The sequence below is a fragment of the Musa acuminata genome, chromosome BXJ1-7 (assembly GCF_036884655.1).
Source record: "Musa acuminata AAA Group cultivar baxijiao chromosome BXJ1-7, Cavendish_Baxijiao_AAA, whole genome shotgun sequence".
NCBI classification, from domain to species: Eukaryota; Viridiplantae; Streptophyta; class Magnoliopsida; order Zingiberales; family Musaceae; genus Musa; species Musa acuminata.
In genome coordinates, this window is record NC_088333.1 from 7,495,748 (window position 1) to 7,510,796 (window position 15,049).

Consider the following 15,049-nt stretch of genomic DNA (forward strand, 5'->3'; position numbering starts at 1 on the left):
GTCGGTCCCCTTCGATTCTTTATATTTGCTAGTGTTACATATTTGTCGTCGTCTACGGGTAATCAAGAAGACACTGGAAACGAAGCTGGTGCTATACTTCGAACGTGCAACCAGAAACAGCAGTCTTCCAATTCATGCCATTCCTTCTTTCTAGTTGTTATGGGAAAAGATTGTAATGGAGACAGGGCCAAAAGAATTCGCAGCGGTCACATGACGTACTTGCGAGCGGCCGATGGATGTGAGTGAGTGAGTGAGTGAGTGAGTGAGGAACATGGCTTGTGTGTTCTTGTTCTGACATCAGTACTGGAAACGCCCGTTTCTAACTCAATAATGCAGACTGTTCTGACATCTTTTGTTCATCCAGATTTTTAATGGTGGGATTAAATGGGATCTCATCTCGGCACTTCGCGATTAATCTCATTAAGGTTTTCATCGTCAAAATAAATTATCATAAAAAGATCTCAAGCTTTCGAACCGAAAAAAATTATCAAACGAGATTTCATTACTTACTTTCTAAAATAATCGTGTGGCTTTTTTTCCATACAAAAGATAATATTTTCTTTTAGGAATTTAATCGTCTTTGACTAGAAATAAATTTAATCGAACCAAATTTGATTTGAGTTATGTTGAACCGAGAGAGATGGAGATAGTTTTAGAAATCGGATTAGATCAAACGGGTATCACTTATCTCTCTTGAACTCATTTTATCTATGTTTTTTCAAATGTATATATGCGTGAGAGGTCAAATTTTAAGAGGTCAAATTTTAAATTCATAAATAGATGACTATGATGCCAAAGGGAGGTCAATTTGGCCTCATATAATATACATCCACGTGATAAAATAAGATGAATCCAAGAAACAAAGTATCATCACATCTTTTTACATGATGACAGAAATAGATATACATGTCCTTATATGTTTAGTTAAAACTAGGCATCACTAGAGATCAACTTCACCTTGGTATGTCCACCTTGCCTTGCCTTGGCCATATGATATGTGGTTAGAGGACAAAGGTTAATATTAGTTAGAGTAATTTTCATACACCATTATTACTCATGAAAGGGACTAATAATCATATATATATTTATATTTATATTTATATGTATTGTGATTATTCAAAAGGGATGATTTGGCTCACCACATTGATATTGTCTTTTACTTGGGCTTAAGATACATTGTTACATTTGATCCATCATCTTTCATGTATATAAATACATGAATCATGGATGAAGCTTCCTGGGTAGATCCACACTTGATTGGAATCACCAACATGGACAGTGGCAAACAGGGAGAGACACAGTAAATGTAATACATGTGAGAAGGATTCAACAACAAAGATGATAGCTTTCCAAAAAGGATACTGTCATTGTGATCTCATCAAAACAAATGTGTCTTTGAATTGTTTTTGATGGATTATTGCTTTCATGGTTGATATGGTTAATTTTGCTCTATGATATAATGCTTGTTAATGACTTCATTCAATGGTTTGCAGTCATGAGAAGGATTTGGAGTGGTAGATGGGCATTAGTGTCATAGGGAGTCAACTGGTTGGCTGTAACTATCCTATATTATTATACCTAAATTTTGAATAGAATGAACTATTTCATATCCTCTGCTATTTATTACAAGGTTGATTAAATCATAAAAGGCTCCTGGAAATGGAATAATGTATGTATTTACAAGCAGAAAATTTATTTTCATGATATAAAAACTCAACTCTCAAAGGAATTCACCCTCACACTGATTAGATAAAAATTCATTTGGATGATGCATGTCTATCACATGTAAGAACCATTGTACATGTACCCCACACAAAATATGTGAGGATCCACATCAACCCATCAGTGTTTTTTGGGTGATTCAGCCAATTTAGTTTGATTTCTGATGGTCATGATTTAGAGGAGTATTTCAGAAGCCATACTGTTGCTCTGATTTTGATGCATGCAACCAAAACTGAGGAGAGAGAAAGAGAGTGGTGTGTGACTGTGCACAGTGCAGGCTTTGATACATTTGTCAAACTACCTCAACACCACCTGGTGTGCTTCTGGTTTCTCCTATTCTTCTACCCAGGAGAATCTCTCATTTACTTTCAGGGGGTGAAGGATAGGGGAAACAAGGAAAGCAACTAAAGAAGAAGAGAAAAGAGTGGGCATGGTGGAATTTATTCCCTTTCCTTTGTGGGTTATGTTTCTATGATCTCTTCTTTTGACCCCTTTCTTTCTTGAATTATATAAACTCATATCATCTTCTCTTTTTTCATCTACCTTCCACTTGTTTGTATGATTTGGGGTTCATTTGGTTCTTGTTGAGTGGTTAAAGCATCAGGACTGGTTTTTGGGGAGAAAGATACATGGATGGGACTAATCTTCTATTCTGTTTGCTTTATGTTCCACATGCTATGCTATGTGGGTTGGTTTTTTGGATGTTTCAGAGATTACTCATCTCTTGCATCCTTTTTCTGCTGATTTAAAAGCCTTCTTTGACCTCTTTCAGTGCTTGCCTTTGGTTAAACAAGTTGGTGGCTGCCCATAGTTCATTTCAGCTGTTCAATATTGTTTTTGGTGTTGTTTCATCATTACCAAAGGTTTTTTGGTACATTCATTTAGTTTTCATCTCATGCAATGAGGTGATGTTGATTTATGTTGATATTGCTCAATATATGATCAGTTTTGGAAAAGTACTATTTTTCTACTCATGCATGTCCTTCACTCCTCTGTCATTGATTGTTATGTGGAAAATTTTGATTTTGATTGATCCTTCTGCCCTCACCTCTTTGATCTTTTCATGTAAGCAGGAATGCCTAGCCTTCCTAGTGGCAAGAAAGGGGAAGTTGGAGGTTGAATATAATGCTGAGGAAAAGGAGCAGACCAGTTCAGAAGGATCAAAGCAAAGGGTTCCTGATGTCTCATCCAGCCTCAGGCTCCTGCTTCCCCTCTGATGGTATGTTGAAGAGGACCAGTTGTGGCTCCTTTCTTAATGTCCATGGCCACCTTGTAGGATTCAGCAACAAGAAGGGCTTATCAGAATCTGCTACAGTTTGGGGCCATGCATCTCCCTTGGACAAGGTTTTATCCAGTATAACCAGATCAACAACAGGCATCATCGATGGTAGGCTTAGATGTTGGGACAGCAGAAGAGTAGGCCTTGGCCTGGTTGATACTCTCAATGATGAGGCCAAACCTTGTGTGAAGGTCTTAGGGTCATCTGAGAGCAGGAACATTGTGTTTGGTTCACAGATGAGGTTAAACTTCTCAACCCCCAAATCACATCAGATTGGCCCGAGAGATGACCCTTTAGGAGCAGCTCCTCAAATCGGATCATCTAAACCTCGGTCAGTTTGCTCGGAGATGGCTATAGAATTAAAAGGATCTAAATTAGCCCATGAGGAGTATGGACTACTGCGATCGTGTTCAGTGGATACTGGTGGATTTTCTTTGCTCCTTACTAAATCTATTGGCAATAACCGTAAGTCCAATTCTGAAGTTCTTCAATCAGAATCTATGGATATATTGAATTCTCCCCCACTAGCTAAGGAGGACACCAATTTTGACAAAATCTCGGGGTCCTTACCGATATCTTTTGGCTCTTCTCATAGATTTATCGGTTCACTGTCAGCCAGTGAGATCGAGCAATCTGAAGATTACACTTGCATTATATCTCATGGTCCTAACCCTAGGATGACTCATATTTTTGGAGATTGCATACTTGAAAGCCACAGCATTGAATCACTAAAGATCAAGAATAAGCATAGGAAAGAGGATGAAGGGTCTACCTGGCTTTCAGAGCCCTCTGAGGAAATGTTGTCATGCTTTTTAAATGACTCTTTGAGCTTCTGTTTCTCTTGCAGGACGAAAGTGGAAGACGACGGAAAGGATATCTGTATGCACAGGTTAGTCCCCACATGATCTCCGATCTCTTTTATTTTTCTTATCTTTATAGTGCATTATATGTTCTTTTTGCACTGCATGATGAACCTGTTCCTGAGTCATTGACTATGCACACATGAACTGCGATTCTTATTGCTCAAAGAATTTCCACAAAGCAGCATCATTGTGAGTGTATTATGAACTTCCTATATATACATTGCAGAGGCAAGAAAGCTTTGTGTGGCTGTGAGTGCTGTAGGAATGGAACTTTGCTCGAAGAAATGGAGAAAACCAGGAATATTTCATCTGGCTCTCCTGGTTCATCATTCCATGAGGAGACATTTCTTGAGTAGATGGCTTTGGCCTTATAGGCTGGAGGTTTGCCCAGCCCTCCTTACACCGTGAGCATATAAGAGTTTAGGTTGGCAAGGTGAACAATTCGATCATCTGTCTGTCAAGAGCTGTCCATATGAAATCGTTGGCGGCCATGGATGATCAACATGTTCCTTAATTTGTTTGCTGGTTTTGTTTCAGAGTTCATGGTAATGTTGGTGAAATTTAGCAAGCAACTGTTCCACCCTCCTCTCTTTTCTTTCCTAAACCATAAACCAGCCGTAAACATTGCCTCTTGATGGATGTTATCGATCTGTCTTTCTATTTAGCAGTGAATAAAACTTTCTGTTGGCTATATAAGTAAAAGAATATGAGTGATCAACTCTATGGCATAATTATGTTTCATTTGCTCTCTATATGCTTCTTTGGACTTGTATACGACATCGACACGAATGTATTAGCCTTTGCTGCACATGATCGAGTGTTCTTCTTGACTTGTAATGCATCAAACTGACAAATTAATGTTTAACCATTGCATCTGCTCCCAGTCTTTCTTGTTTATCAGTCAAAAGCAAAGCTTTGATGAGCAAATTCTTGGCATAATTAGTGTTTCCTGATGCTTCTTTCAATCGTGATGTACTTGTGTGCCGGATTTTGGTGCAGACAATCGAATGTTCTTTGACTTATAATGCATTGAAGTGGAACATTATAATCACAGGCAGACCCTTTCCTTTGCACTTTGCTTCAGCTCCACCCATAGTGACACACAACAATTTGCATTATATTCTCCTTTTGTGCAGCTAAATCTACCTCTTTGAACCCCAAGAATCTTAATATGCCTTTCCTCTGTGTGCATATGCTCTCTGTTCTTCTGCTCCTCGGTCGGGAAGTGTTGACCTGAGCCAAAAGGCCAAGAAAAGCTATTGGATTCTACTGGTGGCGTCTGTCTCTTTTGCCCTTGTTCCGAGTCCGTGGCCTCCCCATGCCCGTCATCTTCTCTCTCCTTGTTGCTTCAAAAGTGTCATTCCATCTGCTGTCTGATGGCACAATCATCTACTGCCCATGTTCATATAAACAATTGGAATCCAGCTCCAGCACTTGAGAACTATCAAGAACTCCATCACTGCATCAGATTTAATTGGCTCAAGTCTCTCTACCTTGAAACCTGGAGAGACAAAAGAAAAAGTCAGACTTTTTGATGACACAAATGAATCACCTGTTGTTTCAGATGGATGAGCAAGGCAATGCCCAATGAACGCTTCTTCTTCTTCTCCCTCCTCTCCTGCCGCTCTTGCTCTGATACCTTGCGATGTAAGTGGCCACTGTTGGCTCCTCCCGAAAACGCTCATTCTACCTCTGACCTTGAAACAACCCGATCCATGGATCGCACACCTTGCGAATCATGCCCATCTTGGAATTCTCAACAGGATTGGACCTAGTGCGGTCCATAACATGAACAACAGAGCCCACAATTGCATCATCCGGACAACTCATAAAATGAGGGCCTTATAGTCCAATCCACCACCACCTCCGCCTCCCTGGCGACGTCGCATTCCGCGACAAGTATTCTTGCTTTAGGGAAAGATTCTGAGAGATAGGTTCACGGTTAAACCCTGACGCCGTGGAACTCGTTGTAAACGATGCAAAGGACGCGGTCGATGCCAGCAAGTGGGCGTCTTCAACCTTGGGACGCGACGCAAGCCATGTTGCCTCACGACTCTTCTTATAATTCTGGAGGAGGAAGAAAGATTGGATAATAAGAAGATGCTGAAACGATCACTAGAACTTCAAGGTGGGGTTTTTATGTTGGGTTCACAAGTGCTAATCTTTGTTTTCATTTAACAGTTGATTAATTTTCTTGTATATGTTAATATTGCTTGCAGTTTTTGTCCCTAAATTGATCATTAATCTTTATGCTTTTTGTATGTCGAAATTAAAGAACTAATTCGATCTGGTCATTATTTCTAGTTCACAAAAATTGGTGATGATAAGCTATTATGTGGCATTATTAACATTTGCTTATTATATGCATTAATAGTTTCTGATACAAAGATATGCAATTTTTTTCTACTTCTTCTTTTTATTTGTTTGCTTACCGTAAGGCTTAATATCATATGATAGGAGGGCATGTAATTTTTCTGTTCTTTTATTTGTTTATTTATTTATTTAATCTGAGATCCGGTGAAGCAAGGATCGAACAGGACAACAACGGTCAAATCATGCCTGATGAGTAAGCCAATGAAATTTTAATGGCAGGACTAGAATCATTGCGGAAATAGTAGCTGGATCCTCGGTTTCATATTTCGGTGCTGTGTCGTGAGCCTTGATCATCGGGTCATGGTTCTAAGATATCGAGCTGTGCTCTACTTCAAATGTGTTTTGGTCCTCAGGCTTTTAATGAAGGTCAAATTTAAAAGAATTTGAATGGCAAAAAATTTCTAATATTTTTAACGGCACTGGCTTATAAAGGGATGAAATATTTGTTTTACATACTTCTAATAGCAACGCCATGATATATCTTTAATTTTGATTTCTATCATGGCATATAACGTGTATGATCTTAAATTTCCATGCGCATTAGCTCTTGGTTTCACCTTGAATCAACTGTTAACGGAAGTCCCTAGTTCAGCCATTAAACTTTTAGAGAATGCCTATGGTTGGTCACACAAATATAAAAAGAATTGTTTTGTTTCATCGGTTTTGGTTCTTGAACTAGAATTTGACTCTTTATCTTTAACAATTCCAAGAGAAAAGAAAATGGGCAGAAAAATATTTTTTTTTTATCGTGCAATAGATGTATCAAGTCCAAGATGTTGCACTACCATAATACCATTCTTAACTATATAGGATACACAGTTTTTTTTATAGAACTATTTTTTTGCACTTCTCATTTCTTCTTGATTATTTAATTAGATGTTGACATTTAATTATGGGTGTAATTGACTAAGCACTTTAGTCTCAGTATGAGTCTTAGGAAGCATGAATTCTTACTTTTCTTTTCCACTACTGATTATTATGGACTTTAAGGACTAGTGGTAGATACATATTATGGTCATTGCGCCTTAGATTGAAATTATCGTTGCAATCTGAACATATAACACTCAGATGGATTCCTGTCTTCAATAGTAAGATAATTCCTGTATGTCATGGGTACAATCTTTTATGAATGCGCAAAGCTGGTCGTGGAAAATCGCAATTGATATTTTAAAGTGCCTAGAGAAACCAGGATTCATGAGACAACATTTGCGAACTTTAATGGACACCAGTGAGAAAGAAACTTCTTGAGAGCCACAAAAATAACCTACATCATTTTCCTCCGAACATCTTCATACGATTTTTCTATTTCCTGTAAAATCTTTACCTAGAAGAGCTCAGATAAGTAGAGAACTATTTCATTATCGAACTATTTCATTATCTTGCCATTGCTTGTTTCAGATGCCAAGCAACTGGCACGTTTACCTCATAAACCCCGTTTCTTTCTCTTTTTTTCCCCCCTTAGGTTAGACTGATGTTCTGTGGACAATACATGCTGAAGTTTGGGCTTTATAAGAGGATGCAGCAACGGCCTCACCAACCGTCATATAGATTTGTTCTGATCCGAAAAGCTCCCAAGTCCCCAATTGAGACAGCTTCTGTGCCACTTCCAGGACAGGATTAGCTAGTACAAGCTGCAATTTTTTTTTTTGAAAGTTCCTGTTACTAAATTGAAAGACACTGTCTACATGATTAAGAAGGATATGATGGAGGAGGAGAATCCCTTACGTCGATAGATCTTTTGTCAAGTGTCTTCTTCAGCTCTGCAAGTGTTTCCAAACCACTTATATCTATTGCTGTTACGGCTGTATGGATTTGGAGCTTATGGTTAGTGTACAAATAATAGATTAAATTTCTCTGGGTCACTTGTACAGTAAACTTGTTTGTTAAACTTAGGATGAGTATTTTCTGATTATAATTCTACGTACCAGCCATGTCCAGTATAATGCATTTAAGGGAACTCTCATTCAACTTTTTGATTTTCTCTTCCTCTTCTCGAACCCATCTCAATATCCTGCGCATAAGAATAACAATACATGTAACTTTTATCAATAAAGAATACAGCTGTGTTCAGAGAATTTGATCATCAGTTGCTCTATTAAGTAGTCACTAGCCGAAAGAGATGCAAATCTTGCACCTTGGGCAATTAGACGTAGACCAATATAGATAAAAAATAGGCCTGCTCTAAACTGGAAGTGCCTTCAGGTTCAGGTGTTTTTGGATTCCCAATCTCAAGCTAGCTTTATATCTATTTCAAAGCAATACTTATGCTCTAATTTTTACAGTTAGCATTCTGCCCGTTTTTCAGTGACCATTTATTCAGCTAAATCATTTCATTCTCTGGGTTAGATTTGATCCATGAAGTCTAATAAGGCAATTTAAGGTGTAGGTGAGTACCGTAAAGTTTTGTTGGCCCTTATATCTGGATTACAAAGATTCTGAATAATGGCAAGATCTTGAATGTGTTACCAAATACTGACACCAGCCCAAACTAACCTTTCTTGCAGATATATTGAATTGGTGAAATAGATGGGGGATTCAATGCCAAGGATTAGAAATGAAGGCAGCTGTACAGCCTCCCTGTATTGTGCCAGATTTCTGTAACTGTTTGTTCCTGGGACATTCCCCATGATCACTGTGTTTGGCCTAGTAACATGAACCAGAATTTTGAATAAAGATACGCCCACCTGCAAAACATGGAAAGATTGTAAAACAGCAAATTTTGGCGTAGTTAAAGGTACATATCATCGAACTGGAATGCTTCCCTTGGTTTGTTAAAGCAGAAACTGCAGTAGAATAATGAAGAATGCTTACAGCTATGGCGAGGCCCGTCTGTACTGAGATGAGAAGAACCCCAAAGAAAGCACTCATACAAGCCAGGAAATCAAATTTATCCACCTTCCACAGGAGAAATGCACCTCCAACATCGATCAGTCCGATCACTGCAACAATAATGATCGCCGACAACATGACGTTGGGAGTATAATAGAACAGTGGCATGAGAAATAGCATGGTGAAGAGCACTGCAGATGCCATGACTATGTTGGATACTGCTGTTTTACATCCAGCATTGTAGTTTACAGCTGACCTTGAGAATGAACCTGGGTTGTATTTTCCAACAAAAGAACAAGCGATTTTATGGTTAGTTTTGCATGTAGCATGTTGATTTGACTACAGCCTATATAACAAGAATAGCTACTTGTTGCTATATGTACTAATTTTGTGTTACCGCTTGTGATGTAGCATGAAGCACATGACCCTGCCATGTTCATGGCTCCTAAGGCCACCATCTCTTTGTTGCCATCAATCTGATAATTTTTCAGAGAAGCAAATGTCCTCCCCACAGCCATTCCTTCCTGTAACCCACAGTAAGTTCGTGCTTGTTATTTCAAGAGGGATGAACTCAGTCGTTTTTCCTTTTCAGCAATGGAAGATTTTGAATCTACAATTTACCAAAATGAGTTGAAAGGTTTAGTGTGTTACAGTGAGAGCCAAGATTCCAGTAATTATTCCAGTTCTGATGGCAAGACTCAAGTAGGGGCCTCTAAAGAACAGCATGTTCACTGAAGGAGGATTCACCCCTTTCTGCAAATGCCCAATCTGTTTAACACCAAGAAGTTAGAACAAGAAGAAACAAAGAAACTTCAATTTCTTTCTGGCATGAAGATTCTTACTGTTTTGATGCCATGGTTTTGAGCTTTGAAGATAAAGGAAAGGACAGTGGAGAGAATCACTGAAGTTAGAGGAGCTGCTGCTGATACCCAGAACAGCTTGGGTCTTCTGGAGCTCTGATTCATATGAGTTCTAAAGTCATTCCAAAGCATAAACCAGCAAACAGTGCAGAGAAAGCAACAAGTAAAAGCTGAAGTTGATGCTAATTAGCTTAGCACATGTCGATCACTACCATGTTCTGATCATCGATCTCTTAGGAATTGAAAGGGAGAGCTATCAAGCATAAGGATGGAATTAGAGCTTACTATATGCCTTGCCACCAACAGAAAAACCAGGAATGAGAGCCCCATCACTACCGTTTGCCAAGCCCACTGCTCAAAACAAGAAGAGAGATAAAGATCAGCCGGTAAGACACCTTAATCTTAGCAAAGCATCTTCACCCATTCTTCTAACACCTTGTTCTTACCTCTGTCCTGTTCTCAAGAACAGACTGCATCACTGGAATGATCCCCATCTTGGTGGTGAAGTGAACTATGCCAAGCAGTCCTTTGAGCTGCTGAAGTGATACGATGACCGCTGCACCTCCCATGAATCCTGTCAACGTCGGTTTCGATAGAAAGTCCACTATGAAACCCAACCTATAAGCACCGGGCATCACTTGTGAGATCAAGATTTACTCAAAACAAAATTCTATGTAGTGTTCTTGTGGCGCAAGCATTGTATACCTCAGAAGACCCAAGCTGGCTTCGAAAACACCAGCAAAGAAAGTAGCTGTGAAAGCTAGTTGAAGATACAAGATAGGCTCCTTGTCAGGAGAGACCACCTCTCTCAGCATGGATCCCATCACTAGAGATGCAATGGATACCGGGCCAACAGCGAGATCTCTTGAGCTCCCAAGAACAGAATAGATCAAGGGTGGCACAAAGCTGGAATCTGTTGCATCCGATCCAGTATAACAAGATCAATAACATTCATTGGTGTTCATCCTGGTGTTCTTATGAGCTAGTTTCAGTAGATGGTTTGGACTTACAGAGGCCAATAATGGGAGGCAAACCTGCAAGCTTAGCGTAGCTTATTCCCTGTTACAGAGAACAGAGAGGACAGTAAGTCTTTCTACACAGGCACAGGCAATTTAGCATCGGTAAAGCTTCTCATACTTGTGGGATAGCCAAGCTAGCAATGGTGACGCCTGAGATGGCATCAGACTTGAGGAGGCGAAGGCTGTATTCAGAGCCCCACTGGAAGATTGGGAAGAGATACTGGAGAGCCAAGACCAGCTTCCGGAACAAAGACTTGTTCTTGAACTGGTGGAGGGGATCATCAGGGAAGAAGACCTCGGAAAGCCTCTGCTTGAGAGATTGGAGGGTGGGGTTGTCTTGTGGAGCAGGGACCTTGTGGACTTCCAAAGGTTTCAAGCTCGGCGTGGGGATGGGCAAGGATGCTTCAAGTTCACTGGCATATGGGAAGCTCTCCACTCTGTTGGAGCTTCCCACCATGTTTGAAGGGAAGAAGGAGAGCAAATCAAGGACCAACACGGGAATGCGACAAGGCACATGAGCTTGGAGAAACAAGCATGACAAAGGAGCTACTTATAGAGTGGTGGAAGAACAATGTGATGAACCACCCTATTTTCCCTTCAATGAATGAAGTCCTCATGATTTGCCAACCCAAATATATTATTGTTGTGGTGAATATTGGCAGGAATTTGAGAAAGAAAGGAGGACCTGTGTTTATTAATAACTGGACAGGAATCCTTTGCTTTAAAGACAATAAGAAAAATAATTGCAGGTAAAGCAGATTCATTCAATGAATACACACACTTGTTGAACACACAAAACCACTTTCTCTGGGTAAAACTCCACTCCCAGCTGAAGTAGATCAGATAGGTTTAGCGTGGGTATTGTTAGACGTCGGTGTGCTGCGCGTGGAGGCAAACTTGGAAGAGTACTCGAAGCATCATTATCATGAGGAGAATAAATGCCATTCTGCGCATAAACATCTTATGTAAATTCACAAGTGTGGTGGAATGATTTCTTTGGACATTTTCTTTCTGAGGGAATGTTCTTGGACTGTTCATAGTATCTGCATGTCAGCTGCTTCACACACCGCTAGATTCTCTGAGGCAAAGCAGCTGCAGTTCATTTCATTGAAGCAAAAGCCAAGACGCAGAATGGAGACTGGCTGAAACAAATGCCTCGCGTCAAAGACATTGATGGAAATATATGAATTAAATAGGCCATTGATTCATCCAAATCTACCATATCTCTCCATTATTAGCGTAGGTTTGAAGCTTTGGCTTTCTCCACACTCAGAACTCTTCTACGAATCTAAACAAGCATTTACTTGAAGTAGCAACTCAACAGAGATCATTTGGATTGCTGCATGAAAAAATCCCCCTCGAACATATGATCTGATGGAGTATCTCACTCGAATAGCTGCAACAACTTGTTCTGCAACCTCAAGCAAGAAATCTCATGAAGATAACTGAATTGTTGGATGATTTCAGTGTCTCCCTGTATAGTATGCGATTACTTTTCTATATACCATTCCACATTATTCTTATAATTATCCATTTATGTTATAAACAGTGAAATTGTGTTCATCCACCAGTAATGACAGATTGAAGAGTTGCAACATCTAACAATTGCCCTTAAAAAAGCTGTATATGTCAGATCCAGATACTCTTATTCTCTCTCTTCTTTGATATATATTAGAGTCTACAGGTGATACAAACAAAGTGTTTACCTACCTGCTACCTCCTCTCAGATGCTGATAGATAAGTCATGGAGAATAACATCTCCCTCTCTCTCTCTCTCTCTAAATGTTGCATGCTTGTGTTTTAGGGTAGCTATAGAATGACAAACTTGAAAGTTTACAGGACCCGAAGGCTTTCATGGACAATGACAAGTAAATGAAGGTACATTGGAATTAAGAACTAGAGAGAGAGGACGGAAAAGGAAGGAAGAAGAGAAGCCATTGTTATTGTATGATAAGGAACAGGATTCCTTCATATGCGGTGAGGAGTAAGCGCTCAAGTACACGCCCTGAGCTCACACTGGGAATCTGGAACTGTGTCCTTCTCGTCAAGCTTCAGTAGCAGCAGTTCTGGTCCGGCGACAATCACCTTCACCTCCCTCCTCTCACTCTCACTCTTATCAATCCTAAACGGCAATCCAAACATGGTCAAGATATCACTGAAGAGAGAGCACTAGTAATTTGATTCTATCAAAAACAACATTTTGATCCAGACTGGTATTTCAGAAATGCAAAAAACTTCTTACGTACATTACAGAGCGTGCAAACAAATGCAAATATCTTGATGTTATTAAAAGTCCATGGTAATAATTTAGCACCAGGAGCTAAGAGTATATGCCATGGATATCCCACACTAATGGGGGTAGCTGCACTGACATTTCTTGGGGGTGCCATGATAGGGCGATTGACTTCTCCTTTCCCACCATCCTCTCCTTTCCCTCGGAGCCTGAGATGTCAACTCTGAATGAAGCTTCAGAGATACAAGAACAAGATGTTTCACTGGCCATTCTACTTCTGAGCTTTAGAACCTGATAGTGCCAACTCTTCCACTTTGATCTTTCCAATGAGTGGCTAAAGCACCAGGGGGGAAGTGCTTCTCTTACTCTGTGCCATGTTTAAACTCCAAAGGCTACTCATGAACCAATTCCTGAATCCAACAAGAATACTATCATCTTTCAAAGACCCATATTTGTTGAAACATCAAGTGAGAATGATGCATCTCAAGTGGAGATCTACATGTGGCTGTTAATTTTTGTAAGCTCTTTTTTCTTTCTTCTCGTTCACATTGCTTTAAAGAGGATGCTTTGGTGCTGCATGAAGAGTGAGGAGGGGGAAGAAGAAGTGGGAAGGAGTGCTCAGACCAATGACTAATTGCTGAATGCTGCAGCATATCTTGTGATCACTCTCACAAATTATTCCTCCACTGGCAGAGTTTCCTGGTCCTCAGAATGATACACTTGTCACTTCGCTCCTTCTCCACCAGAAATGGCTATGGTGGTGGCTAATATTTGCACCAACCATAGCTCACTGACTCCCTGCTAATGCAGAGAAATCACTGGAGAACTTTGGAAGCCAGACAGTCAAGATATGGTTCTAAGAACTTGATACTGAAGCAGAAGATGACACCACATAACTTTGATTCGATGGCACATTTCTTGACACTGTCTTGTTGTTCTTGGATACGTATGATGAGTTCCTTTGTATTCAGATAAAACATGACCAAGCTTTTGGCTGGTGTTTGGAAGAAATTTTTTTGACAGAAACAAGCTTTCAGAAGGTTAGTCTTTGAGCAGGTTAAGGACAAGTAGGCATCAAGCACGCAATTGCTGAATGCAATAGACTAGTGCAGTTCCTGCTGTGCCTTATGCACCTATGATGGAGGAGAAGAAGAGAACGAGGAAATGGCAAACCTAGCTATAGTATCTTAGACAAGTAGGACACTGCTCTCAAGCATCATGTAAGGATCCAGTGTCATGACACTGCTGCTGCTACAATGCACTTGCTTTTGCAGGTAGTAGCAGACACATCTGCAGCTGCCATGTCAAGGAGAGATTTGGCTGCCGGTGAGACTGGAAAATGAGGAGCAGCAGCAATCCTGAGGTTGCGATCAGTGATGCACATCTTTCAACCTGTTGAAGGGATCTGAGTTGGACAGCAAATGCAGTGGTAGAGCTTTGGCTTACTGAGATCCCTCCTTCCACAAGAATAGCCACATGGAAACACAAGGGTGTGAGATTAATGAATGATTGCAGTGCTCAATAGGGGACATTAAAAGAAGAGAAAAATAAGGAACAATAGTACCACTACCTATTTATATGACTCTTCAGCTCTGAATAATCTTTGTGACTTCTGATCTTGATTGAGTAAATAAATCACATATTTTCATTATTTATTAGCTGTGATTATGTTAATCAACTCAAAGGGGGACAAAGAATTATCAGTTGTAACATTAAAATGTGATGATTATTAAAAGAAAAACTTTATATGAGCTCACAATTAGGTCACAAAGCCTAAAAGAAAGTTATTCTAAGCCACAATTTGGATAGAAATCCACCAAGGAGTAACATAGTTTGGAAGCATTTCTACCACCCTATTTTATATGACTAGT

The 15,049-nt window shown here is 39.8% G+C and overlaps 2 protein-coding genes and 1 long non-coding RNA gene across 7 annotated transcripts; 2 read left to right on the forward strand and 1 right to left on the reverse strand.

Annotated features, from left to right (window-relative positions):
• Positions 1-1,954: 1,954 nt before the first annotated feature.
• LOC135582875 (FCS-Like Zinc finger 10-like) lies at positions 1,955-4,596 on the forward strand. 5 transcript variants are annotated; one of them, XR_010515003.1, is made up of 4 exons: positions 1,955-2,178; positions 2,796-3,890; positions 4,091-4,297; positions 4,402-4,596. XR_010515003.1 is itself a non-coding variant. In XM_065191492.1 (3 exons), the coding sequence occupies exons 2-3, from the start codon at positions 2,848-2,850 to the stop codon at positions 4,218-4,220; spliced, it is 1,173 nt and encodes a 390-aa protein (XP_065047564.1). In that variant the 5' UTR covers positions 1,955-2,182; positions 2,796-2,847; the 3' UTR covers positions 4,221-4,595. The 5 variants fall into 5 exon arrangements, 4 of the variants coding, with proteins under 4 accessions (XP_065047564.1, XP_065047562.1, XP_065047565.1 ...); XM_065191492.1 differs by having other exon boundaries at positions 1,955-2,182; positions 4,091-4,595; XM_065191490.1 differs by having other exon boundaries at positions 1,956-2,178; positions 4,091-4,595.
• Positions 4,597-4,661: 65 nt separating this feature from the next.
• On the forward strand, positions 4,662-11,572 carry LOC135678556 (uncharacterized). The gene is made up of 5 exons (XR_010515004.1): positions 4,662-5,992; positions 8,742-8,971; positions 9,051-9,375; positions 9,478-10,312; positions 10,396-11,572. It is a non-coding gene; the product is annotated as an uncharacterized LOC135678556 (long non-coding RNA).
• LOC135678555 (probable sulfate transporter 3.4) lies at positions 7,487-11,402 on the reverse strand. Its single transcript, XM_065191489.1, has 13 exons — positions 11,064-11,402; positions 10,937-10,985; positions 10,632-10,839; positions 10,373-10,544; positions 10,212-10,277; positions 9,909-10,022; positions 9,718-9,834; positions 9,464-9,590; positions 9,049-9,335; positions 8,731-8,921; positions 8,163-8,248; positions 7,963-8,039; positions 7,487-7,868 (listed from the first exon to the last, which is right to left on the reverse strand). Exons 1-13 carry the CDS (start codon positions 11,400-11,402, stop codon positions 7,701-7,703), a joined length of 2,001 nt encoding a protein of 666 aa, XP_065047561.1. The 3' UTR covers positions 7,487-7,700.
• Positions 11,573-15,049: the final 3,477 nt, after the last annotated feature.